This window comes from Vicia villosa, linkage group LG6 (assembly GCF_029867415.1).
Source record: "Vicia villosa cultivar HV-30 ecotype Madison, WI linkage group LG6, Vvil1.0, whole genome shotgun sequence".
Lineage (NCBI taxonomy): Eukaryota > Viridiplantae > Streptophyta > Magnoliopsida > Fabales > Fabaceae > Vicia > Vicia villosa.
The window spans coordinates 152,840,396-152,866,643 of record NC_081185.1 but is presented as its reverse complement, the minus strand read 5'-3'; the positions used below and the strand labels follow the sequence as shown (position 1 = coordinate 152,866,643).

At 34.6% G+C, this 26,248-nt stretch overlaps 4 protein-coding genes and 1 long non-coding RNA gene across 6 annotated transcripts; 1 reads left to right on the top strand and 4 right to left on the bottom strand.

Moving 5' to 3' along the window:
* Nucleotides 1–767: 767 nt before the first annotated feature.
* Nucleotides 768–5,047, bottom strand: LOC131610555 (uncharacterized). The gene is made up of 6 exons (XM_058882526.1): nucleotides 4,720–5,047; nucleotides 3,514–3,592; nucleotides 3,379–3,441; nucleotides 1,839–1,883; nucleotides 1,231–1,287; nucleotides 768–1,134 (listed from the first exon to the last, which is right to left on the bottom strand). The coding sequence occupies exons 1-6, from the start codon at nucleotides 4,926–4,928 to the stop codon at nucleotides 1,042–1,044; spliced, it is 546 nt and encodes a 181-aa protein (XP_058738509.1). The 5' UTR covers nucleotides 4,929–5,047; the 3' UTR covers nucleotides 768–1,041.
* A 2,462-nt stretch (nucleotides 5,048–7,509) lies between these two features.
* Nucleotides 7,510–9,762, top strand: LOC131610554 (uncharacterized). Of its 2 annotated transcripts, XR_009286529.1 has the most exons (6): nucleotides 7,510–7,850; nucleotides 7,957–8,019; nucleotides 8,278–8,360; nucleotides 8,506–8,569; nucleotides 8,809–8,933; nucleotides 9,293–9,762. It is a non-coding gene; the product is annotated as an uncharacterized LOC131610554 (long non-coding RNA). The 2 variants fall into 2 exon arrangements; XR_009286528.1 differs by having other exon boundaries at nucleotides 7,522–7,850; nucleotides 8,809–9,762.
* Nucleotides 9,763–12,394: 2,632 nt separating this feature from the next.
* LOC131612819 (probable pectinesterase/pectinesterase inhibitor 21) lies at nucleotides 12,395–14,929 on the bottom strand. Its single transcript, XM_058884566.1, has 3 exons — nucleotides 14,786–14,929; nucleotides 13,464–14,522; nucleotides 12,395–13,303 (listed from the first exon to the last, which is right to left on the bottom strand). Exons 2-3 carry the CDS (start codon nucleotides 14,488–14,490, stop codon nucleotides 12,576–12,578), a joined length of 1,755 nt encoding a protein of 584 aa, XP_058740549.1. The 5' UTR covers nucleotides 14,491–14,522; nucleotides 14,786–14,929; the 3' UTR covers nucleotides 12,395–12,575.
* Nucleotides 14,930–15,467: 538 nt separating this feature from the next.
* Nucleotides 15,468–17,472, bottom strand: LOC131612818 (putative pectinesterase/pectinesterase inhibitor 22). Its single transcript, XM_058884565.1, has 2 exons — nucleotides 16,453–17,472; nucleotides 15,468–16,313 (listed from the first exon to the last, which is right to left on the bottom strand). Exons 1-2 carry the CDS (start codon nucleotides 17,414–17,416, stop codon nucleotides 15,643–15,645), a joined length of 1,635 nt encoding a protein of 544 aa, XP_058740548.1. The 5' UTR covers nucleotides 17,417–17,472; the 3' UTR covers nucleotides 15,468–15,642.
* A 748-nt stretch (nucleotides 17,473–18,220) lies between these two features.
* Nucleotides 18,221–22,047, bottom strand: LOC131610553 (F-box/LRR-repeat protein 3). The gene is made up of 7 exons (XM_058882525.1): nucleotides 21,133–22,047; nucleotides 20,088–20,213; nucleotides 19,851–19,955; nucleotides 19,344–19,743; nucleotides 19,115–19,244; nucleotides 18,746–19,040; nucleotides 18,221–18,656 (listed from the first exon to the last, which is right to left on the bottom strand). The coding sequence occupies exons 1-7, from the start codon at nucleotides 21,754–21,756 to the stop codon at nucleotides 18,411–18,413; spliced, it is 1,926 nt and encodes a 641-aa protein (XP_058738508.1). The 5' UTR covers nucleotides 21,757–22,047; the 3' UTR covers nucleotides 18,221–18,410.
* Between the last annotated feature and the right edge of the window lie 4,201 nt (nucleotides 22,048–26,248).

Here is a 26,248-nt window from a genome sequence, read left to right as displayed (position 1 = left end):
ACGCACACCACTCACAGTCACCATCCCAACACTAGAGAAACCACAACTTCAATGGCATCTTCGACTAAACCCTTGCCAAATAAAAAAAGAGAAATTTAACATGAATAAGAGCCAAGGAGAAATGAGATGGAACAATGGAGAGGAACCCACCAGAAACAACGGTTGAATGGATTCAGTACCTCTACCTTACAATCTGCGTTGCCATTGTACAGTGCCTCCACCATATCGCAGCATCTTTTATTACCATTCTGTTATACACCAGTGTTCCACCATTAGCAAGGAGAGAAAACTCTGAATCATAGCATCTTTTCTTATGACCATTCTATTATATACCTGTGTGCCACCATTGGCAACAAGAGAGCTACAGCCGGTACCACAATTCAAAGCACCGCATGCTCGAATTAACATTTTTATATAATCGGGTAATTGATCCCATACTCAGTGAAGATCACCCATTCTTATTATGAATACATTATTTGCCACTGCATTTTCCTAAGAAAACAACTCCTTATTTTCATTCTCAGCCTTATTTTCATTTTCAGCCTGTTATCTGAAAATATTTCTACAGAGAATGTTTCCTAAAATATATGCAAACATAGTTTTACCTCCATTTTCTATCTTCACTAAAAATGAATATAGGAAATAGTCAAAGTAAACTATCACTTAGAGTAACAGTCAGAGTAACACCTATGGTAAGGATAATCAAAACATTAGAGATAGAGGAAGACCTAAAAAACTATAAAAAAATATTCAAAAAAATCTTGATATGGACAGAAATATAGTTTTGATTCAATATTATAACATCATTTGATTCATGTAAAACGTTGTCATCCTACAAAAGCTCATCACCAAATCCATGAAAGAAGAATCCATAAACTCAATCAGTCTCAGTTATAAACACAATTTAACCACAACCCACCCACATGTAACGGTAGATTGCTTGGTTCTGATAATAGCAAAATAATTAAGCACCCAAGATGGTAAAATTGGTTTTTTTGCTGATTTTGTTGAACTCTCCAACAAATCTATACCTTCTCAATGCTAATCAAAACTAGCATTCAAAAAGTTTAGCAGTTCATTTCTCTTGCTCTCGGCCTCCTTATCTTCCTTTGTTTTATCCAGTTTGAGAAGAATCTAAAATGAAACAAAAGGAAGACTCAACTCAATATTGCTACTGCAACTAACAGGATCCAAGAAAAAGATATCAGTCAAATACTACTCTTATAATACCTTCTTGCCAGATACAGCACTGCGACGGACGCCATCATCTTTTTTGCGCCCTAAAAACTGATCAAATACAAAAAACTATCAAAATGAAGAACTATATAAGTAAGCATTTGTAATTTTGTATTGACTATAGGGCCCGTTTGTTTTGGCTTTAAATAATAATGATTTTTATAGTGTTACCAAATTTTGTGAAAAAAATTTTTACAAAGAAACTTTTTATAAAAGCTTCAAATGAAAATTTTGTTTGAATAGTTATTCTTAAAATGTGATTTTAGGTATTTCATCTATTTATGGTCAAAAAATTTGGATATCAAAATTTCAAAAAATCACTTAATTTTGAAGCTATTTCAAATAAATTTTCATAAAAATCATTTTTGAAATACAACTTTTTGAAAAAATTATGATTTTGACTAAGTTTTGGTCTTCAATTATGTATGTTTATGTTATAAGACGTCAAAATTAATGTTTCATTTTAGAAAAAACGAATATAAAAAAACTTGTAATATTTTGAAAAACGGTTTTAGAAAATCTATTTTCAAAAATACAAAGAAAAAATCCATTTTTTTAAAGCTGAAACTGGAATGAGATAGATAATAATTATATAAAAATACCTTTGAAAGCTGAACAGGGCTGCTGCTCCTTTCACCACTCTGTTTCTATATAAAACTCCCATTACCAGGAAAAACCCGACCAAGAAACAACATTCAAGCAAGTCAATCAAGCGCCCAGACATGTCACAGATCCAGCTCCAATTTCAAAGAGCCAAAACATAAAATAAGATGGAAGTATCATAAGCATCTCAGACTGGAATCTACTAAACATACATGAATTAAATTTTTCTCTCTGTATTATGCAAATTTTAGTTAGAGAAAAGGAACAAGGACATTAGACCTATGAACCGCAGACACCGAGACGGACATGGCAACACCGAGACCGACACTGCTACATGTATATGCTTTATTATAATTAAATAAATATTGATATTATTTATAAAATGTTTAAATTGAAAATCAAAATCTATACATGTGCATCTAAATTGAGCAATTTATTTCATTAAAAATTCTTAGATTAGATATGTATTTGACTTCTATTTATTCATCTATTATCGAAAATGCTAAAAATACTACAATCAAATTTAATATCTTTAACCCTTCATTTCTCAGCATTGCTTTGACACATCTTTAATCCGAGCACGAGTCTAAGATATGTCAAAAAAGTATCTAAGTTGGGTTGAAGCAAAGAAAAAAAAAATTGGACACTTGTCTAAGTTGTCTTGACATGTGCCGTATAAGTGTCATACAGGTGTCGGACATCGATCCAAATTGCATCGTCAAAGCATAGGAAAGAGTGAAAAAAATTAGGACACTTAGAATTTTCTAACATGTGCATTGTCATACGAGTGTCGGACACCACTACATGCTTAGTCCTAGAGGTGTACATGCTTCAGAGAGATTAGATGAGTAATATAAATGAGTGAGTTGGGTAGTTCGCCTGGCTTTTGAGCTAAGGGGTGTCTTAAGTTGATGAATCTTATAATGGATGAATATCCATGCAGAAAAACTTCCAGCAAATAGGATTGAGCAAGTTGACTAAAGTTTACCAACAAGATGTTAATATAAATAGGTGAGTTGAGTATTTCAGCTGGTTTTTGGGCTAAGGGCTAAATGAGTTGGAGGATCCAGGTTCAAACCCAAGTGTTTGGGATACCGGCCAGTGATATCGATGGCGGATGGCAGTTCATGGCGGAGAGCCAAAATCCCGCCATACCGGCCGCTTTGCAGTGTCGTTATAGCAGATTATGGCAGAAGAACCCGCAATATTGGCCAATATTTACCATTGCGGCGAGCCCAAAAACCGCCATGTACATCCACCATAGCGGCCATGGCACCGCTATTTGATAACATTGATACGGGATAACACTGATACGGGCTAAATGAGTTGGGGTATTCGGGTTCAAACCCAGGTGAAGGAGAAAATACTAACATTTTCCTATCCAACAACAAAAAAAAAAAGATGATGATGCAAATGAAATCAGGTATCCCACAAAGAGTAGGTATTTCAGTCACCACAAGAGTTGAAACTTTAAAGATGAAGAATGCCAAACTATTTATAAACAAACAGCAGAAGACAAGGTATCAAAAAGTGACCTACCTCTTTTAGGTTGTGCTTTTGTCTCTTATGGCGATGACTTTTACTTCGTTCCTTTTCCTTATTCTAGCAGGGAAATGAGGAGGTGAGATAATGAAAAAATGATAAATTGTAAAGATTGTAGTACAAGCAAATCACCTTCTTAGGTTTGTCGCTCTTTTTGTGCTTCTTTGTACGATGAGATGTTTCATGCTCACTATCAGAAGAACTCTCACTTCTGTAGTATAATAGAAATTGTGTTATTATATGAACCAGATTAATCCATTGATTAATTAAATTATTAATGCATCATGACTAAGTTTTTTATACTCATAGCACAAACCAACATACAGCAACACTGAAAAGTAGTCACTTATTGAAAATTATAGTGTCTTTGCATAAGATGATAGACACACAATCCATCAACACTGAACATTTTTAAGACATTATATTTCCAAAGCTATAGTAAAGTAAAGGGGGGACAAAAACATGAATGAAGGAATAATCAATAATACATAAGAATCAGAATTGTGAAATAGAAAAACGATAAAGGGAAACTCAACAAAGGACGCAGTTAGTTGTAGGTTTTGTCTATATGGTGAACGAAATAAAACAGTAACAAGCATTAAGCTCCACAATTCAAATTCCTTGAAAAAACAATTAAATGTATTAAACGTAGTGTATTGGTTATAATGTTGGATGGATAAAAAATGATCCTAGAGATGTAGAATTGATATTGCCTCTAGAACTGATTCTATCTTAAAGCAGCTTTTGGAATCCAACGTGATTTTAACACAAATTTATCGTTCAATTCCTTTTTGTGTGTTTGGTTTAGTTTTTGGAAGAGCCAAATGCAATTATAGAAGTGTAGAATTGATTCTGCCTCCAAAAATGATTCTACTTGAAGCTAGAATAGTTTAAAAGTGTTTTTTACATTGAAATTTCCTGTTGAACTCAATTTTGCATAAAGTTATCCAAACACAAATCAATCTTCATACAACTCACCTTTAACCAAAATAAATTTCCAGAATCAATTCAATCAAAAATCAATTTTTATCCATCACAGAATCAATTTTTTTATCGAAACATGACTCACTTCAAATTCAACTATTTTAAACTAAAATCAATTAATTCAAAACCAATTGAAACATACAAACATACACGTAAGCAATATACAGATACAAAAGGTTGAATCAACTACTTCTCCATCTCTACTCCATAGAATTTGAGAACTTATTAATATAAAAATTAATGGATAGTAAATTGAATTAAATTTACCATAGAATCAAATCATGTATGTACGGAGAAATAAAAATTAAAAACGAAATAACAATCAGTTAATTATGTGAGGAATTGAATTGGAACCTGGAGTAATCAGAGAGGGATGATGAAGAATATGCATCGGAATCGGAAGAGTGGCGGTGATGCTTGCGACGCCGTTTGGATTGGGAGTGAGACTTGGTTTTTTTTCGGATCTTGAGGGAGTCCTTGTCGCGGTCTCGGCGACTACGGTGGTGACGCCTGCGACGGTGAGAGGAAGAATCGGAGGAGAGAGAGGAAGAAGAGGCGGCCATGAGGTAAGCGCGGTGTCGCGATTTCGGAACGAGGGTTTGCCTCTAATTGGGGAAATCGGTCACCCCTACACAGTCATCGACTTCTTCTATATTAAGTCAAGCGCGTGGGTCAATAAGTTCCCTTATCACAATTATTCTATAAGTAATAAATTCAAAAGGATGGTCGCGTTAAACTAACTCAATTCATATTTACGCAAAAACATCAAATATAACAACGAAAGTTTTATTTTACATTTAGTTAAACTTGACACCCCACGAATATTTCTTGGTTCGGATGGACGACACTAATGGTTGCTTCATTGAAGCGGGCAAGGTAGTCTCTTTATAATTCTGACAGTCTCTAGCAAATGTTAAACAGGCTAGTGGTGGACATCTTCCCGCGACGATTGGCGGTGAATTGGGGTACCAGCTTCTTTACTAGTTTTTGATAGCTATTAATGAAGGCACGAGAAGACTCATGTACCATCTGAGGGCAACATCTCTAAAAGTGCCTGATAATAGCTTGCATTTTAGAGAGTCTCACGCTCCTATGATGGCCATTTGAGTGATGATAGAGGCTACATGCTCATAGGAATTGTTGCATCTATCAAACTTGGCCTAGGAGAGAGGTTTGAAACCTTCGGGAACAAGCGTCCTTCATATTTCTTCTGAGAGTGGCTAAAAATCCAATATTTCCACCTCTTCTAGGGTATTGACATCATGTTGGCGTTGCTTGATGATGTGGACGTCATCCTCTAACACCCGGTTATGGCATCATAGCTCATCTATGGCGGCACACATCTCTTCCATGGCATCAGAATCACCCGTACCGCTGGTACCTTCTAGCGTATGAGATGGAGCTCTCTTGTTGACCATGGCAAAAATGTCTAGGTGTAGGAATTGAGGGTACGATGGGAAAGGTGATGGTGATTAAAAAGGGATGTAACCCAATTTATTTTTACCCAGGCCCCACAGTGGGCGTCACTATACTAATCAAAAAGTACACGCGTGTATGTTCCCCCTGCAAGGAAATGATAGTCTGTCCTCTTTTCTGTGGGGGAAATAATATTTATAGATGCCCTTTTGAGCTTACGATTTTGATCTTCTTTGTGGTGTTAATCGATCCTTCCTTATTAGGAGATGTTATTGACCATCTATATTCTAAGAGATAGTGGAGACTCAATATTCTTTGGCCCTTACATTGTAGATGCCTCTGGATGAGCCTATTAGTTTCCACATGGGCGACACAGTTGTTTAGCCGAAGGCACCCTAATTTAGAACTCCTACAAATATAACACTACAGAGCTACTACATGCACTCCAACTCACACACAGAAGTTTTATGCCTTACAACAGTTACGACCTTTAAGGTCTCAAAGACTCAACAACCAAGCCTCGTGGTTACGTAGACATATTTGTGAGCTTTATAAAGTATAAAGTTGGGAGGACCATTAAGACTCAATTTGTAGTAGTCAATTGCAAGTTCGTGTACAATTTTATTATAGGACATCTAACTTTGCCATTATTAGGGGTGATGTCGTCAACAATCTAGTTGAAAACGGAATACCACGTTAGTAGGGAAAAAGTGGACACCATCGAGGTTGATCAAGAAGCACCTCACTCGTGTTTTCTTGTTTCATTGAAGAGTTATGACAAGGCTAAAAAAAGGGCAAGGGAAAGAAATATAGAAGAACCTAAAATGGTTGGAGAAAATTTTAAGCCCCTCAAGGCATGGAGGTGACCAAGATGACTTTCAAGCAAGATTTTAGTTGAAGCTCATCAAAGATGATGGCGACGACGAGGAAGAGTTCCCTCGGAGCTGAGAAAGAAGATTGAAAAGATAAAGCCTAACAAGTAAAGTTATCAAAGTATCATTGAGGATTGATCCTTCAAAGACAATGAAAGTTAAGGGGACCTACATGATTCTACGTTATATATAAAATTAGATCGAGACTTGCGCAATGCGTGAGACTTAGATGAGTTATTTAAGTAATATTATATTTGACATAATTTTATTTGTATAGTATAAATTTTTTTTATTAGGACAATAGGATGAAGTAGAGCTGTCAATATGGGCTACCCGGCCCATATGGGTTTCGGGTTTTTTAGGGCCGGACCCAAAAAACCCATTTTTAAATGGGCTCTAATTTTACTACCCAGGCCCGACCCTGTCTGGGCTGCGGGCTACCCGGCCCTAAATGGGCTTCGGCCCTAAACGGGCCCATTTCTATAAAAAATTAAAATTTTCTCTTTATTTTTGTAAGTAACCATATAATTGCATGCAAGAATACATTATATATATATATATATATATATATATATATATATATATATATATATATATATATATATATATATATATATATATATCCAAAATTATAATTTCTAAATAATCCATATAAGTTAATAATTAAAATGTAAAACAACACATTAACTTAATTTAAACTATCCAAAATACATCACAAATTATATAATGTAGCACAAATAATTAAATAACTTGTTCCAACAAATTTTAAGTTATCTACTATCTACCCAATACTAAAGTATTGACCAAACTGACTATTTTGCCCTTCTAAAATTTTTTTTCCCTACCAAAAGGATGTTTATGTAATTAACAAAATATAAATTACTACATGCCAAACGTTGCAATCTCATTGGACTGTTTTTACAATTTTTTGTACTTGCCTATAATCTTTTCCCCATTTTGGCGTTTTCTGTGGTCTCTCTCTTTCTCTCCTTCCCTCTTATCTCTCCTTAAACCCTAAAAATGTTGAACAAATTTATGTCACAGACTTTCATCCCGCCGCCGCACACCCATATCGCACAGTTCTGTTCCCTCTTCGTCTTCCTCCTCCGTTCCATCTAACATCATGGTTACTGAACCGTCACACTTTTTTTCATTTCCAAGTTTGCTTCTCACAATTAGCTCAGGGATTTATCAAAGGTATGTCTTTCCCATCTATTGCTTCGTGTTTATGTCTTCATGTTTTTCAGATTTCCTTCTCACAACAAAGTCTAAGCCTTTCTCAAATTTTGCTTCCTTTTTGCAGTTACATCGCTCTCAAAGTTCCCGCTGTTTCAGAAAAATGTTGAAGTTGGCCGACATTCTCACGGTATGCTTCAGATCTGATTGCGTTTGTTTTTCGTTATTGCATCTCTTTCAATGTTTTATAATGATTGTTTAAAAATTTCAGGGTTTGTGTTCATAATCCAAATGTTCTGATTTTTTATTTTAGTATTCATAATGATTTTTTGTTTATTTTTAATAAATTTTGGTTTTGAATCGATGTATTGGTGTCTAATGTTCGTGTTCATGTCTGTGCTTCATAAATTATTCGGTCTCAGTATATAAGGTGTTTGTTGTTGTGTAGGCACAGATGGGCGGCTAGATTTGAAGCACATATAAGGGATAACAACTATAAACAAGAGTGTTGTGTTAGAAAAGACCGTCAAGGTTCTTTTTTCTATCTCCCTTTATTTACTGATTATTTTGATTTGAGCATTTGGTTAGGAAAATGAAATATCAAGGACACTGTAATCTATGCATATAGGAAAGTGATTTTTAATCATAAACTGAATTTGCTTTTCCCTTGATATAGAATGACTTGGGGCAATTGTTGGCTTCTGTCACATGACTTTAGACCATTCCTACTGTATATTTGGGTAAGAAGTGTTTCTACTAAACTACATCCTCAAGTTTGATAAGGATAACCATTCCAACTGTGTATTTTGGACTCTTGCTTTAGTGTATACTTTTCATATGTTTTAGCTCTGCATTGTTTCACAATAATATATAGTTCATGCTAAATAGCTTTTGGGATACCAAAATGTTTTACTTTATTTTATACATATGTTCTAATTTTATCATATTTCATGTCTAACTGGTAACCTTACATTTGTAGAATTCCATCTGGATGACTTTGAAGTTACCTTAAATGTTTGCCCGGGTAGGCAATTTTTCTGGAGGAGGGTTGTATTTTCGGGGATTCGATGCGATAAACATTTACACACAATGGGTCATTGAGAGGTAAGAGTTAATAAATGATGATGAACAACATAAAAGCCAACTGACATTAGGATTTTTTAAAAAATTTCATTTTAAGTAAGCATTGCTCTAATCTCATAGGTTTAATGGTGTATATTCAGCTTTGCTGGTCTATTTGATTTTGTCAGGTGTTGCTATATTTTTGCAGTTTCTGGTTTCTTTTCATTGGTTGTTAGCATTTTAAAACAATTTGTTTGGTTCTTTGGCATGTCTTAGGTCTGAGTTTATATATTTTCTTTGTTGTTTCAAAAATATGATTCATACTGTTACAAGTCATATGGTTATATAAATATATCATAAACCATTTGTTTGATATGGTAAGTATCTTTTGAACCAAATAGGTTTTTCTTCTTGACTCGCTGTGTATAATTTGTCGTTTGAATGGATTTCGTGTGTTTACTACTGTTGAGAAAGGAGCTTGAACAACAGACATTACTTAGAAGGCTTGGTACAACCGATGACATGGGTGCTGCTACGACTTTTTTGGCATATGATGACGGGTCTTATATAACAGGAGAAACTATAGTAGTTTCTGGTGAAATGCCATTGAGACTGTAACTTACATTTCCATCTCCTGCTAGGCTTCTGTTATGGGTCTAAGCCAAAACGTGATGGCGAAATTGGAATACGTAGCGTGTTTTCAATACTGTAATAATAATATCATTGAGCTGGCTTTCGCTGTAGTTATGAAATGATAAGGGTTGTTCCATAATAAAGGAGGAAATAATAGTTATCAAATGTTTTACTTTAAATAATGAATAATTTGAAAAACATGCACCAGTTTTGTGTTAAAAATATGTCAATTTTGTTATGTTTGTGTTTATTAGCAGTTATGCTTCATTATTAATTGTCAGTTATTGTGTGTTTATGTTTAGATCTAAAGACATGGAAAAAGTTAGGGGGAAATGATCAATTGTGTTTATGTTTACTATCCATGTCTCTATATACTTTTCTTTATGATCTGGTGTGTGATTGAAATGATCAATTGCGGTTTTAACATGGTGGCTGGATCCAAATTATTAATGTGGTTAACAGGTTTAATTTTGGAAGTCACAAACTTTTATATTTTAATTTTTCATTCTTGAGGGGACTAATATGTTCCCAATTGAAATAAGAGTGATTAACACAACTATTTGTCTATAGAGTTGTGAATAAGCATAAATGTTTGAACACATTCATATATATATATATATATATATATATATATATATATATATATATATATATATATATATATATATATATATATATATATATATATATATATTAACTCATTTGGAAATCATTGAAGCCAATTATTGTATATGTTTATCAAGGTACCCAATTGATACTATTAGATGGAAGTGAAATGAAATTGGAGCAAGAATATATAAAAGATAACCTTATGAAATTTGAATGGAGCAGCCTATGAAGGTGGAATTAAAGTATTTGTCTGTCTACCATATGTGTGGACCAAGCATGCCAATGTACATCTAATGTAATTTATGGGACTGTTTGTTGTAGTGACATGGTTTTTATCTATATACTTTAGTAATATATACACTAGAATTAAAGTTATCCCGGACAGGTCATTTGTGACCACTAACATGTAGTTTTTTTATTTAGATGTTATACTTAATTAAACTTATTCGTTTCTATTATCATATTTAATATAATAGACATCTAAAACAATATTTATACTATTTCGAATTTATTTTTATTTTATTATCGAGATGAAAAAATTAAGTATAAGATAAAAAAATTTAGAGAAACATGATATGAATTTTTTCATTTCACGGGACACTATCACCACAATATCTTCCATATTTTAATTTGTCATATCTTCATAATAGCTCATTATCTTAATAATAGCTTATTTTTAATTTATCTTATTTTTAATCAATCATTATTTTAATTTATCTCACGGGTCATTATCTTAATATTGTTGTGTCGTGTATCCTCATTTTCATGGATCATACATATTTGTTAGCTTCTTTCTTCTTATAATATTATGAAGTTATTATTCTTCCAAATTGATATTTTTCATATATAAATAATTTACATAATCATTAATAAACGCATATTATTTATATTATTCAAAAAATATTACATCAAATATTCGAATACCCGTGCGGCAGCACGGGTCTCTGACTAGTAAATATTTATGACAATTATAATTTTATGATAATTATAACAAGAAAATATCATAAATTTTTATAATAATTATAATTAGGAAAGGATAAATTTTAATTATTTTAAAAATATTTAATTTTTTCGGGCCGGTGGGCTACCCATGGCCCATACGGGCCGGCCCATATTTTTTAGGGCTTTTTAGGACCGGACTAAAAAAGGCTGGGATGTAAATGGGCTCGAAAAATGAGGCCCAAACCCTAAAATTTTTCGGGCCAAATGGGCCGGCCCATGGGCTTCGGCCCATTTTGACAGCTCTAGGATGAAGAGAAGAAAAAAATTAATAAAATGTTAAAGGAAAAAGAAATATGTTAGAATCATGTAAGTAAAAGATAAAATATTAAAATTAAAATTAAAAATATAAAATAAGTGTATAAAATTTTATATTTTTGTATACTCAGAATATTTCTTCATCAATGTGTGGATTGAAGACATTGTAAATTCTAATAATTTAAACATCATATAAATAATCATCATGGTCTACATTAAAATTTTAAAATAATACTCTCAATATTCTAAGATGTTTTGGCAGTTAGAGAAGAAATTGGATATGACTCTTAAACTAAGTACAATGACATTGTTTTATTTATTTTTAACATATATACAAATGATTTAATTCAATTGAAGTTTTCTTACTATTAATTAATTATAATTTTGTAATATATGGTAGAAAAATAGAAAAATTATCTATAATGGATTATATATTGTTGCTGAAAATGATTGTCTAATTTTATATTTTCAATTTAAATTTTGTAACATGTAATTGTAAATACAATTAAAAATTATATTTTAAAAAGGATTTGAAATATTTGAAAGTTATAAGTAAATTTAAAAATATTGTATGACTATTTTATTTTAAACATTGTAATAAAATTTCATTGTATTATAGCTTTAAAATGGTTAAATATGAATTATTATTTTTTTAATAAAAATATTTTATTTACAATATTAGTGAAATATAAAATGAGATTTTTTTAGATTTTATGAATAAAACTTCGGTCATGTCATATAAGTAATTTACAAATTACAATTTAATTTGGCGGAATACATAATCGTGATTGATTGACACTGTAAAATTATTTTACAATGCATCATCCTTTTCTCTTATATATAATGAAATGAATATTAGATAGAAGTTTAGATGAATATATATTACAATAGATTGAATTTAATATATTTTAATAGATTATGCGGGTCAATTATACATTGTTTCATGATCTATATCTCCAAAATTGTGATGTCATATATATATATATATATTACTCTTACAATAGTGAATCAACAATAGAAGTTTAGAAATAAAATCTGAAAATGAAATTACAAATATAAATGGAACACAAAACACATACAAACTAAGCACTGCAACAAAATAATCAATAATTAGTAGTATTCCTTACAATGTGCATGCTTACACTCATAATCACTCACTTATTTTGAAAAACAAATTAATTAACTTCAATGAGTTGGTACTACAGCAGAGCCCGTAGCTCCTCCTGGATAATAAGGAATGCTAGTAACTCTAATCCAATCGTCTCCGAGGAAAAACTTGGATGGCAAGAAACCAACTGCTCCTTCAGATGTAATAGTTTTAACACCTGTCCATTTCACGCGCTTTGAGATATCAGAACCAGGGCCGCGGTTATTGAACTCAGCATAGAAACATGTTTCAGTTCCTGTCACTCCTTGAAGTGTTTGCCATGGCATATAACCATCAGGTGTAATCAAGTCGCCAATGTATGTATCCATGAAGATAGTTCTTGAGAAATTCTTCCACGGGCGAGCCAAGTAAGCCTTGTTGTCAAACCTAACTGGATAGTAACTAGGATCTGACACAATGGAACCTCCTTGAATGACTAATCCTGATGGCTGTGTTTTCTCCTTCCTGCCTTGTGCTGTCACAATGCATTGTTGGTTTTCCATTGGCTTTCGGACAACGAATGTGCAGTTTTGTAGAACAGCTACAGCGTCGCCAAAGACAAAGTCTATGGTACCGGAGATGATGCAATCGCGATAGAATTGACGCATGGTGTGAGCATAAAGTGTATCTTGGTAACCGTCCATTCTACATTTATAGAAGATTGATCTGTCAGATTGGACTCTCAATGCAACTGCTTGATGCTTGATTGCTCCAGCAGTGTTTTCAAAACCGATACCAAGTGCAACAAAGAAATCTCCAAGAACAGCTGCAACGAAAGCATCATCAGTATATGTCAATATGAGCGCTATAGCTTTTAAGTCCGTAATAAAATATAAACAAAAGTGGTATCTAAAAAGTTGATGTATCTGGTTAGAAATTCAAAATTCGCACCAGATACATCAACTTTTCGGATGCTATACACTTACCAACGGTTGCGGTTCTGAAGGTACCAATACCATCAACGAAGTTTTTGTTACCAGTAATACGGGTTTTTTTAGCACCATCGCCAAGGAAAACGACGTGAGTCAAGTTTCTAGGAACTTCAACGTATTCGGCATAAACACCTTCCTTAATGTAAATAACAAATGGCCTCAAGTTCTTTTTGGGAACAAAGCGAAGAGCTTCATTGATTGTGGTACAATTTCCACTTCCATCCTTAGCAACAACAAGTTGAGCATTCGTTTTTCTTCCTGTCATTTTAAGTAGTTTCCTAACACCAACGCGATCCTCAACCCATTCAGGAAGCTCGAAATCACCATTACCAATAACCTCAGGATCAATCTCAGAATCATCCATAAGACGACGAGATGGAGGTTTCATGTTTATGAGGACTTTGGAGAGTTCATTAATGATGGAAAGACCATTGCTACTCATATGCATAGAAGCTTTCAAAATCTCCTGCATTTTCTGACCGGCATCACCAGTAGTGTTCTCAAAAGCATCCAAACAAGTTTCTTGGTATGTTATAGCACCACTCAACCAAACCTTAAGACTCGCGAGGATTCTCTCGATGTTATTAAGGTCAAAGCGGTTAAACCTTTCCAATGACCTTTTGAATTCCTCAATGGAAAGATGCATGAGTTCCTTACATGTATCATATGCATCACTGGTTCTTGGATCTTTTTCAACATCTTTAAGGAGTTGAGTTTTTTCAAGCTCTTGGCTAATTTTCGTGATGGTTACGTTGAAGGCGATTTTGATGAGTTCTCTTGGATCGGTTGTGTTTCCAGCTTGGGATGTGAGACTTTCCTCGCATTCCTCCTTGTATGCTGTTGGTGCACAAAGACTTTTAACAGCTTTCATTGATGAGGATAGATGTGCATCTTTTGAATCTTCTACCGCTTCCTTTTTGCTGAGATTAACACTAACCACGGCGGCCACAACCATAGCTACTAATAAGAAGGTAGAGACGCCAATAATGGCGATTCTCTTATTTTTACCAGTGTCTCCCATATTTTATTTTTTTAACAGCTCCCAATCAACACCTTCAATATATACAAGAGTAAAAGTTAGTTATAGATTAAGAATATATACTATGCAACTGCAACTGCATCAGACTGCAATTGTGGTGTGATATTAATCAGTAATCACGCATACAATTGCATGTAAACGGCATTAAAAGCCACGTCAGACAATATCAATTATTTCATTTCGCTCTGCAATACATGTCACAACAATTGCAACGAAAGCAAACACGACCTCAATTTAAACAAACTAACTATAAAATAATAAGAATAGAATTCCTTACTTGATGAAAAATGGATAGCTGGGTGAGTAATAATAAAATGAAGGACTTTAAAGGGGTATAATACCTCTTTGGAAGCCCTTCAATGAGTGTTTTATTATATGAGATTACATTGAGGAAGATAGCTGTTTGTTTAGTTATTTATACCAAGAGGAAAGAAGAATCAACATTCTAAATTTAGTTATGTTAATTGAAAATGTGAGGCTTGAGTTGAAGGCTAATTAAGTGGAGGTTAAAAAAAATTCTATAAAAAAAGACAAGCTATATTTAGCAACATTTCTTTTTGTTGGGAAGACCTTATTTGTAGATTATAGTTATTTTAAGTCAAATGCTTAAATTTCTCCCTTTGATCACTAAAAATCCGTCTCTAAATATAAGATTAAATTGAATAAATCACATAAACTAAGAAAATTTATTGGGCTATTAATATTGATAATTTATATAATTTTACAAATTTTTCTTTTAAGATAAAGAATTAGTTATATTAAATATTATGACCGGTTCATGATAGAATTTTTTTATAATTAATATCATGTTTGTCACTTTATACCAATTAAGTTGGTTGTTAGAAACATCTGCCACTAGTAGCGCGGATTCAAACTCGTGACATCTCATATTAGTCTAGGCAAAAAAAAAAATCATGACATTTTCTAAAGTTGTCTCCATTAAAAGAAGTTCTAATATTTATTGCTAAACATCTACTAACTAAAAAATATTCTATTAATTTCTCCATCAATCAAAGAAAATGGTACAATTATTCATTTAAAAAGTGAGATAATAAACTTATTAGTTTCTAGTTTACATATAGTAGTTAAATATGATAAATAACAAATAGTATATTCGTCAATTGGTTTGGAAACTCAGTTGCTCAACCCTGCTGTGAACTTGATACCTGTTCTAGGCAACCATGAACCGCCGTTAAGGAAGCGGTTAACCGTAAAGTAACCGGCGGTAGAAGCGTCTTTAATGACATGATAACCAGGCCAATTAACCCTACCGGCAAGTGATGAACCAGGTCCATAGTTTCTGTATTCGCCGTACCAGAGAGTGTCCAATGCAAAGTTTCCAAGCCACTCGAGCCAACCTCGAGGTTGAACCATACGACTCATGTATGTGTTAATGTAAACTGTTCTAGAATATTGTTTCCATGGCCTTCCTAAATATGTAGGTTGTGAGGCCAAAACATAGCTATCTTGGATTGTAAACCCTGTGCTTTGATGAGGACTTTTCCTACCTTGAGCTGTGATTGTGACCTTTTGTAATGGAAGTGGGACTCTTGTGTATATCTTGCAGTTTTGTAGTACAGCAGCTCCATTGCCAAAAATGAAGTCTATGGTTCCATAAATTTCACATTCGCGGTAGAATTGTCTCAGCGAGTGCGCGTAAAGTGTGTCTTGGTGTCCTTCTACGCTACACCTAAAGAATGCAGATTGATCGGAATCCACACGCAGTGCCACGGCTTGATGGTTTACTGGTCCAGCTGTGTTCCGGAATGTCATGTCCCTCGCAATGAAACCCTTCCCAGATACAGCTACATATTAACATTTCAAATTATCAAACAATATTCTCTAGCACACTTTTTCAATATATATGTGATAGAACAGGAAAACGCGTGGATTTAATTTCCTTACGCTAGAGAATATATACTGTTAATTAAGAACTTTACTTACCAAACGTGGCAGTTCGAAAAGTGGTCCATCCTTGCATGAAATTGCGATTGCTTGTGATAATGGTTTGGCCAATACCGTCACCAACTATCATGATGTTGGTCATCTTTTTCTTCATATCAACATTCTCCTTGTAAATTCCCTTCTTTACATAGATAACATGCCTCCTATTGCTATGACTGGGAGCTGCATTAAGAGCCTCGTTGATTGTACGGTAGTGACCGCTCCCATCCAACGCAACAACCGCATCTGCAACTGCACCGCGAGGTTTAGATCTAAGAAGCTCTTGATCAGCCTCGGTCATCCATTCAGGAAACTCCAAGCTTTCATCAGTGCTTGTTTCGTGCAGGGTAGTGTTCCTTGGAGGCCTAAAGGGTAGGCGATTAAGCTGAGTGTACAAAGACAGAACATTACTGATAAGCTGCGTTACTTGTGTTAAGCTTCCACTAATGTAACTCTCGAGACGTCTATCAGTGCCTTCGAAGCCTTCAATACACGTGTCTTGGTTGCTAAGTGCCGCGCTTAGCCAAGCTTCGAGGTTTCCCTCATATTGCGCGGTTCCGTCGCCGGCTCGAATTTTCCTCATCTCACCTAATGACCATGCAAGCTCTGATACAGAGAAATCGAGAAGCTCCTTGCAATCTTCTATCGCAAGTTGCTCACGGTTATTAACAGAAAAAGTACTGATCTTTGTCATGTTGTTGATTGCACCTATGGCTTCATTGATTGTGGTTCTGAGTGCAGCATTAATGACCGAAGTCGGACTCGGAGGGCCAGTTTTTGTGAGCTCGTTATGAATGTTTGTGAGGCACGAGTTTTGGTTTTCAATATCCATGCAGGCTTGCGCTATCAAAGCTTGCATGTCTTGAGTTTGCATTTCTGAGGGAAATTCATCTGGGAATGAGAGAACCTGATCAAATGATGGAAAAAGGATGAGAACAAAAAGGAAATTTACAAGAAATGCCATCTTTCCGTTGTGACAGAATCAGAAAGACAGACAAAAAATTTGCGTATGGTCTTTTGAAAAACCTTTTGGTTATTTATAAACATGCAGGTAATGATCTTTGCTTCCAAAGTTAATTAAGGAATATTCTTCTGAGTTTAAATATTCGCATTCCTTTATGCTTTTGTTCTGGACAGAACTCTCAAGTTATTCTAATGCTTTCTTTTGTTGGAGGCTTGGCATGATATTCCATGCTTTGATGAGCTTGTAGTTTCATCAAGGCTCAACAATGATTCCAAACTAACCTTAAAACACAGTTTCTTTCTTTCTAAAGGTCCTGACCAGACTACACCTTTGTTGTTTCCTTGATCATGAAGTAAAATAGAGAAATGAAGACCTATGAATCACAAACTCAAGCTATCAGTATTCCTTACTTTTTAGTAGCAGAAAACTTGAGTAAGTTGCTTTTTGCCAATTAATTTAATTAGTTCTTTTTAGCCGTGAAACTCAACTTGGATTACATGTGATTAATGAGGTCTAATTAAAGACGAATCGTTTGAATCCAGACTAAAACAATTTTTAGTCAGTCATTACTTATCTTTCACGAATTATCACGGATTCCTTCCCCAAAAAGAGGAGTTAAGACAATTGCCTTTAGGTTCTCATTATTTATGTTCGGTCAATTTTGTTGTTCATTGAATATGACAAATTAGAATCCTATAAGAACTAAGAAGGAGATAAAAAATACGAAGAAGCGAGGAGGAGAAGAAGAAGCAGAAGAAGAAAAGAGAATGAAAAATTAGTTAACATAGTAAAGAAATATAAAAATAGAGAGAATTGAAGGGAAATATAATCATTGTCTTGTAATGGCATCCATATACACCTTAATGGACTAAGTCCAAGTCAAAAGGAGTTACAAGTTCTTTTTCGGGCTTTATGTATAAGCTAGCTATGTTGATAACTAACTTATTGACAACCAAGTGATATTCTCTCACTTCTGAATTCACGAATAGCATAGCTAATCCCATCTGATTTTGCACCCTTTTGCATGAAATGTTTCGAGTATTTCCGAGGATATTGAGAACCGGAGAGACCTTTGCAGCTTAACCTTTTTAATCCGGCCACAACAAGATCTAAGGGCAAGTTCCAACCCTTGTATAGTGACATTAGTAAGATAAACCAGCTTGGCGTCCTGGAGGCGTTTCAGGTTACCCATAAGCAGGCACAACGCATGATCCGACACGTTACAATTGCTCATATTTATCTGTCACCATCATAGCTATGTTGCGTTAGAACTTGAATCTCATATACTAACACAACATTGTAATTGAGTAAAGCTTTGATACCACTTACCTGCTGTAGATTTTGTGAATAAAAAGCAAGGGCCCAAAAACCCAAATCATCAATTTTTTCACAATGTTTAATATCTAAATGAGCCAATTTCTTGCAACCGACAGCAACTGCTTTTATACCAATGCTTGTGATGTTTGAAAGCCGGCGCATCTCAAGATCAGAGAGTTCACTGAGATTGCTGAGACACTTCAACCCTGTGTCTGTCATTCTATTGCAATATGATAGGTTGAGAATGGTCAACTTTTTGCATCCTGTTGCGAGTGCTGCTAGGCCATCATCTCCTATACGTACACAGCTGCAGTAAAAAACAGAATGAACAAAACAGGCTCACTACTTTGTCTATAATTTTGTTGACTAAAGTTCAGTTACCGATAGAGGTCAAGTTCGGTCAACTTTGTGCAGTTACAAGCAATGTGTGCCAATCCTATGTCTGATATGTTTGTGCATAATCCTAACTTCAACCTTACAAGTTTTGAACATCTTGATAGATATTTGAGTGCTGCACGAAGACGGAGTGTTGGAGATAAATTAATCAGAACCATCGGCAATATTGTACGAGACTAATATACAGTATACGGATAAAACATCAATAGTTTACCTATGTCATTCACGCCAGAGCAATCAGTAAGATCAAGCTCTTCAAGCAGCAAGCATCTTGATCCAAGCTGATACAGACCGATCTCAGTAACCATATCACAAGATTCTAATTTCAGACAAACAAGGTTTGGACAAGAGTATGATATAGTAGAGATGGCTGCATCAGTGATGAAACGACAACAAGTCAAATCAAGTGTCTTCAAATTGCTACATCCAGATACTACCCGAATAATTCCCATGTTCGTCACCCCTATGCATTTGCTTAAACCAAGTTCCACTAAAGATTTGCAACTGCTGCCTATTATATGGAGGATATAGTCAGAAACTCTAACACCATCAATTCTAAGTATGCTCAGCCGCTTTAAATTCTTCAAGCCGTTAATAAAAGACGCTGAAAGCTCCTGCAGAAAATGCCTGAGGTATTAGTGTATACTATATCATGCTTATCACAGAAACATAGAGTGCGTGGAATTAAATATATACTCCAAAGTTTAAGATACAAACTCACAGAAAGACAGTATCCTGCACCGATCTGCTCAAGATCCTCATGTCCACTAATTAAAGATAATAAGCCGGAAGGGCTAACACAGTTACACCTTGATACATCAATTGCCTGCGACACATTAATAGGAAACTTGCTAAAGACATGCGTTCATGCTCCAACTTCACAAAACTTACTTAGTCGAACCTTATTAATTTCGAAGTCTATATTGTCACAGTTTATAAATTAGAATAAAAATATTACCTTAAGTAGTGGACATCCTTTTTCAAGAAACCGCAATCCCACATCGTCCACAAAATCACATCCCACCATAATGAAAACCTCGAGCTTTAACAAAGAAGCTATTGATCGTAAAGATTCACTTGTCACCTAATGATGTAAGATGTCAAAATAGTTTTACTATTTAAAGCAACAATAACTCAAACCGAATAAAGAATGGTGGTTATTACTTGAGCAAGGTGATAATGTAGAACAAAAAGCATATTATCCTTGAAAGTTGAAATAGGCTACAAGTTCACAAGCGATAAGAACAATATTTCATCACCAGCATTACTATAACATACAATTACAATTCTCTGATTACTCTAAAAATGAAAGAGAAAGAGATTTTCATTTAAATGATAGTATTAGAACTTATAGTGACCTTGGGCGAATGCTTTCGGCTACAATTAGTTCGAAATAAAGTGATTTATATTTAGATGTTTTTACACCAAAAGTAGTTTGATGTAAAATTTAGTGTAAACTTTTCCAACAATTCCACTGTAACCGTGTCAAATGTGCGAGGTCGGGCAATTTCCTAGTCTTTGGCGGGCTCTTGTGGATTCAATGGTACACGAAGCGGGACGCCAATCAAACCAAACATACACTTAGCCGGTCAAGCTTCAAAACTAATGACCCAAAATAATTGAAATTGTAAATATCCCATTTTTGAGGAGCCCAATCCATTTGAATTACTCCCTCCATCCCACCAAAATGTCATAAATGAAGAACAACAAAACCAATTTTACCAAATTAACCTTATTAATCATTATTTACAATTAAAAAACCAAAATTATGCAACACTCTTTTAGACAATTTCATTTGCAAATGCCACATTTTTTTAAAAACTTGGTATCCAATGATCATGAGACCGACTAATCTAAAGGGGATCAATCTCACTGACCCAACACAAAGATTTTTGCATCTAGCGGCATTCGAACCTGAACCTGAGACCATGGCATTAAATGCTACATTTAGTACAACCATCATATCCAAATTGCAATGAAGTTTATAGCAAAAACAGACAAACCTTGAGATACGAAACATCAAGAAACTTCAACTCCAAACACTTTTTACAAAGAAGTTCAATCCCAAGATCAGAAATCTCCAAGCACCATTTCAAACTCAACCTCTCCAACCTACAACACCCAACCGCAATCTTCGCCAACCCAATATCACTAACCCCTAAACACTTATCCATATTAACCTCCCTCAACCTCACAGCACAAGATAACGCAGAAGCCTCTCTATCACCATATCCCCAACAATGCGACACATCAACCACTTCCAATAACGGACACGCCTTCACCAACATCTCCAATCCAACATACCCCAACCCAGTAGCTCGACTCAGCACCAACGTTCTAATCCCCCGAGTCCAACTCACTGATTCCTGACTCAGTAAAATCGACACTACTCTATCGTTGATTCGCGGACACACAGACAGATCAAGCTCTTCAATGTTGCAATACTTTTGAAGAAGCCCGAGTAAGAACTCAATCCGGAGAATCCGAATGGTTCTCCGGGTAGTTGATTCGACCCGGAGAAACTCTTTACATACCAAACGTAAAGATTTTCGATCCGAATCGACTCGTTCGAGAATTTTAGTAAGTAAGTCTTCTGTCAAAAGACAGAACAATGACTCAGACAACATTAAAAAAAGAAAAACTAAGGTTTTGTGTTTGTTTGGATTTAAGTTTTAGGTAGGAACAAAGAGGAAGAGAACTAGAATACGAAGGTGAAGAAGAAGATGATGAATTTGAAACGAGGATAGTAACTGGGAATTAAAACGACGTGTCGTTTGGTTCATTGTTTTTGTGTTGTGTTGTTTCAACTTCCAGGAAGTGAAGAAGAATAGTAGTAAGAGAAGAATATAAAATTAGAAATAAGAAACAGAGTTTAATGTTGTTTCGTTCTCGTCGTGTAATGGTACGGGCATGTCCTTTTGTTGTGTACCCTTGTCCCTTGTTACACACGGTTTTGGAAAAGTGAAGTATAACTAACATTGTGGAATTACCAAAAATGTCCTTTTCTATTTTCGATAGAGAAACGCGGGATCTGATCTGAGCAATGATAATGATAGTGACTGACAGGGAAAGAAAGATTCATTAATATATATAAATCAAAATGAATATGAATTTTTGGTTTGTCTTATTTTAGATGCTTTATTGTTTTATTTCAAGTTGAGCAAGAAAAGAGACAATAATGACGCGTCTTGCAATAATAAAATAATTGTTATTCTCTACTTGTTGATGTAAATTTATTTTGTAAAATACTTAATTTTTATTGGATGTGAATTGCACAGATTATGAGTATGGTGGTGAAGTAGCATTATTGGATGCTATTAAAGTTTAGGCTACTCAATCTCTCATTAGTGGAAATGTGTACTCGATCTCTTTCCACATGGCGTTAATTGCTGTAGAAGCAAAATAATGCCTCCTCTTAGGGTTGATGTTTCAAGGGGTTTAATATAAAATAGTTGTTTAAAATTTTCTATAATTTTTTTTAGGTGAGTTGCGTTCTAGGGATTCACATGGCTCACTCCTTACCACTTAAATTAAACTAATCTGGCAAAAGAAATTATAATATATTGGACACAATATGTATTATTATTTTTCTTTAATTTGTTTTTGTAATAATATAATGATTAAAATTTCATCTATTAACTGTGAATAAATAGATTATTGGGCGTTTGTATTTCTAAAAAGTTGACATGTTGTTTATGACTTGCATCTCGAGAGTTTTGCTCTTGTTTTGAATTTTGTCCTTGTTAGTAAATGGTGAAATTTATCACATTGAATTTGTCGGTTTCATAGATAAATACAAAGTTTGCATAAAAAGTTCTTTGTTTTACACAACTATCAATTAAATTCGTTTCACATAGGCTGCTTCAACAGAGCTCTATTGTCAAAGTGGAGGTGGAGATTGCTACTGGATGGTGATTCAATCTGGAAAAACATTCTACAAGCTCGATATGGAGATGTGCAAAAGGCAGCGATTATGGGTTCTGATTTCAAACTGAACAAGAAGGACTCGGTGTGGTGGAAAGATATGATGGGGCTGGTTCGTCTTTCACTAACTCTATTGACTGTTTTGCAGGTGCTGTTTCTTTCGGTTTAGGCGGTGGAGATAAAATTTTGTTCTGGCATGCTAGATGGCTTGGTGGAACTCCTTTCAAAAGTCTTTTCCCTTCGCTTTTTTTACTGTCCAGCAATCCACAGGCATATATTAATGAAATGGGCAGCTGGTTAGGGGGTTTGGACTTGGGATCTCCAAGTCGTACCGGGTTTGGTGCTGGGCAATCTGGTGGCTCTTCATGAAGCTCTAGAATTGTTAGAAATTTTAGGTGGTATTAATCCAATCTTGGGAGGAGCAGACTCGATAAAATGGTGGCTAAGTGTGGAAGGTCGTTTCACGGTTAAAAGTTGTTACGCCCGTTTGAGAGATCGCAATTTAGAAGAGTCGGTTGATGCAAATATTTTGGAGGCGATTAACAGAATTTGGGGCACTGTGGTTCCGTCTAAAATCAAGGTGTTTGGCTGGCGGTTTTTATTAAATAGACTTCCATCAAAAGATCAACTAGTGAGAAGGGATATCATTAATAGGGAGGAGGATAAAGTATGTGTTTTCTGTTCGGCGGAGCATGAAGATTTAGCTCATTTGGGTTTCTTATGTTCTTTTGCTGTAAAAGTATGGGATAAGATTGTCGCTTGGTTAGGTATTAGGAAGGGGGTTACTTTGGTTGGCTCTGCCCATCTTTCTTATTTTCTCCAAGAATTACAGGGGAGTGTAAAGAAATAGCAGGGTTGCATTATCTGGTTGGCTACGGTTTGGTCACTTTGGAACTCAAGAAATAACTTCATCTTCAACAATTCTGTTATTGTTCTAGATGAAGTGGTGGTGAACATTAAAATGGTTTCTTGGATTTGGCTCTCGATCGGTGCAATCAAAGCTTTTATACCTTTTTATTTTTGGTATCAAGCCCCTTTGGTGGCCTTAAAATCTCTTAATTAACTGTTGTTGTATCGGGTTTTGGGTACCCCTAGTACTCATATCTAATATAATGTTCAATCTTGCTTATAAAAAAAAAATTAAATTCGTTTCACAAGATTTTTTTATTTGATTTGATTAGTTTTTGTTATTAAAATAAAATAATATTATTAGTATCTTATGCTAATTTTGATTAATAAAGTAAATGAGAATATCAATGCTATATGTACATTGATATTGACAATCAATAGATAAGAGTAACTATAGGAAATAAATGAATGTTTCTCTTGTATATAATCTAATGAAATGAAAAATATAGATCCCATTATGTTTATACCTGGCGATTGTGATGATGGAAAAACAAGAGCAACCATATCTAATGTAAGTGTCAAATCAGGGCCACTATAAAGAAAATCTTTGTATGAGAAACTTAACTCCTTATATATGATTTGCACTCTAGCGACAACCTTGGAAGTATGATTATACAAGTGTAACTCTAAAGAGAATATTGTGATGAATGGACTCGAGCTATGCAGACGCCCATAAGGACAGGAAGAAAATGAGGCTTTGTTGATGGAGCAATCATGCAGCCAAAGGACAAATCACCAAAAATAGAAGATTGGCAGACTGTTCAATCTATGCTGGTATCATGGATTTTGAATACAATTAAGCCTAGCATACGCTCGATGATATCGTTCTTTGAAAATGCTAAGGACGATGGGAAGACATTAAAAACAGGTTTTCAGTTATGAATGAACCTAGAATCCAACAACTGAAATCTGACATGGCAGAATGAACCAGAGAGGAATGACCATGGTGGCTTACCATGGAAAGTTGAAAGTTTTATGGGATAAATTGACCCGCTATGAACATACGCTGATCTACACTTGCAGAGGTTGCAAGTGTAATATTGCAACCAAATTGGAGAAACTTCGAACGACGTGCTTTATGGTACAATTCGTTCCAATTTTCTTGTTATAGATCCTTTACCACCTGTGAATTAGATATATTCCATATTCTTAATCATAAAGCTTCTGAAGTATTTGAACTTATTCACTGTGATTTATGGGGAGCATACACTACGCCAAATTTGGCTTTTAGCAGCACAGCTACGAAAGCGCTTTTAGAAAAAAGCGCTGCTATAGGTTTCGTTAAAAACAAAACTAAGAAAACAAGGAAAAAAAAGCGCTGGTATAGGTGATCCTACGAAAGCGCTTTTGAAAAACGCTGCTATAGGCTACCTTATGAAAGTGCTTTTATAAAAGCGCTGGTATAGGCTGGTTACAAAGGCGCTTTTGAAAAGCGCTCTCGTAGCTAATTTAAAATTAAAATTTTTAAAACAAAATTAATTAACTAACAGAATAAAAAAATAATAATAATAGGAAGAATAAATAGGAAAAGGGATTAGGGTTTGTGTTGGTTAAAACACGTTCTTTTCTTTTCCTCCTCAACATAAGAACGACACCATTCATCTTCAACAAAACTGTGGTGGCTTCTCTCTTCCTCTGATTGTCTTCCTCTTCTTCTCCGATCAATCACCAGTGACTCAAACCCTTTTTCGATTTCGTTCTCTTTCTCTGACGTGAATCTCCGTTCGTCCTCTTCTTCTCTCTGATTCGAAGCTTTCTCCGATTTCGTGGAGATGATGTTGCTTGGTTCGAAAGCTTAACGCTGGTAATGAAACTGTTCGCGAGTTGAAGATTGTTGTTATGGTGTTGAACATTTGTGGTTGCTGCGTTTTTGTCCGTTGATACGATCTCCTTGTTCCATGAGCCATTCAATCTCCTTTGTTCAATCCCAGGTATAAATCTTTTTTCACAATGATTTCTTGTGTTTATTATTGAAGATAACCTTTCATTTTCTAATCTTTATAATAGAGATTTGTATTTATTTTGCTTTTAGATCTAATTTGAGGTTTTGGGTTTTCTGATTTGAAATTGGGGATTTAGGGTTTCTGTTTCTTCAAATCTGATGTTGCAAGTTGTTATTTTGGATTATATGGTTGCTATCTACTCCTATAATTTGATGTTGCCTAGTGTTTTAATTTGATTCTTTAAACGTGGATATTATAGAGATAGAGGCTCACATAAGCTTAAAACAATTGAACTTGTCTTGTTTATGTTAGAAACTGGTACCAAAATACGATTTAATTTTAG

Excerpts from the sequence above, each read along its gene's own strand:
- LOC131612818 (XM_058884565.1), bottom strand. The coding sequence starts at position 17,416 with ATGGCATTTCTTGTAAATTTCCTTTTTGTTCTCATCCTTTTTCCATCA. Across the intron at positions 16,314-16,452 it reads TTTTCGAACTGCCACGTTTG|CTGTATCTGGGAAGGGTTTC; the intron begins GTAAGTAAAGTT and ends GTTAATATGTAG.
- LOC131612819 (XM_058884566.1), bottom strand. The coding sequence starts at position 14,490 with ATGGGAGACACTGGTAAAAATAAGAGAATCGCCATTATTGGCGTCTCT. Across the intron at positions 13,304-13,463 it reads CTTCAGAACCGCAACCGTTG|CTGTTCTTGGAGATTTCTTT; the intron begins GTAAGTGTATAG and ends CTTTCGTTGCAG.
- LOC131610553 (XM_058882525.1), bottom strand. The coding sequence starts at position 21,756 with ATGTTGTCTGAGTCATTGTTCTGTCTTTTGACAGAAGACTTACTTACT. Across the intron at positions 19,956-20,087 it reads AAGGATGTCCACTACTTAAG|GCAATTGATGTATCAAGGTG; the intron begins GTAATATTTTTA and ends AATGTGTCGCAG. Across the intron at positions 19,245-19,343 it reads CTCTGGCGTGAATGACATAG|CACTCAAATATCTATCAAGA; the intron begins GTAAACTATTGA and ends GTCTTCGTGCAG.
- LOC131610555 (XM_058882526.1), bottom strand. The coding sequence starts at position 4,928 with ATGGCCGCCTCTTCTTCCTCTCTCTCCTCCGATTCTTCCTCTCACCGT. Across the intron at positions 1,288-1,838 it reads GCCCTGTTCAGCTTTCAAAG|TTTTTAGGGCGCAAAAAAGA; the intron begins GTATTTTTATAT and ends GTATTTGATCAG. Across the intron at positions 1,135-1,230 it reads GTGCTGTATCTGGCAAGAAG|ATTCTTCTCAAACTGGATAA; the intron begins GTATTATAAGAG and ends GTTTCATTTTAG.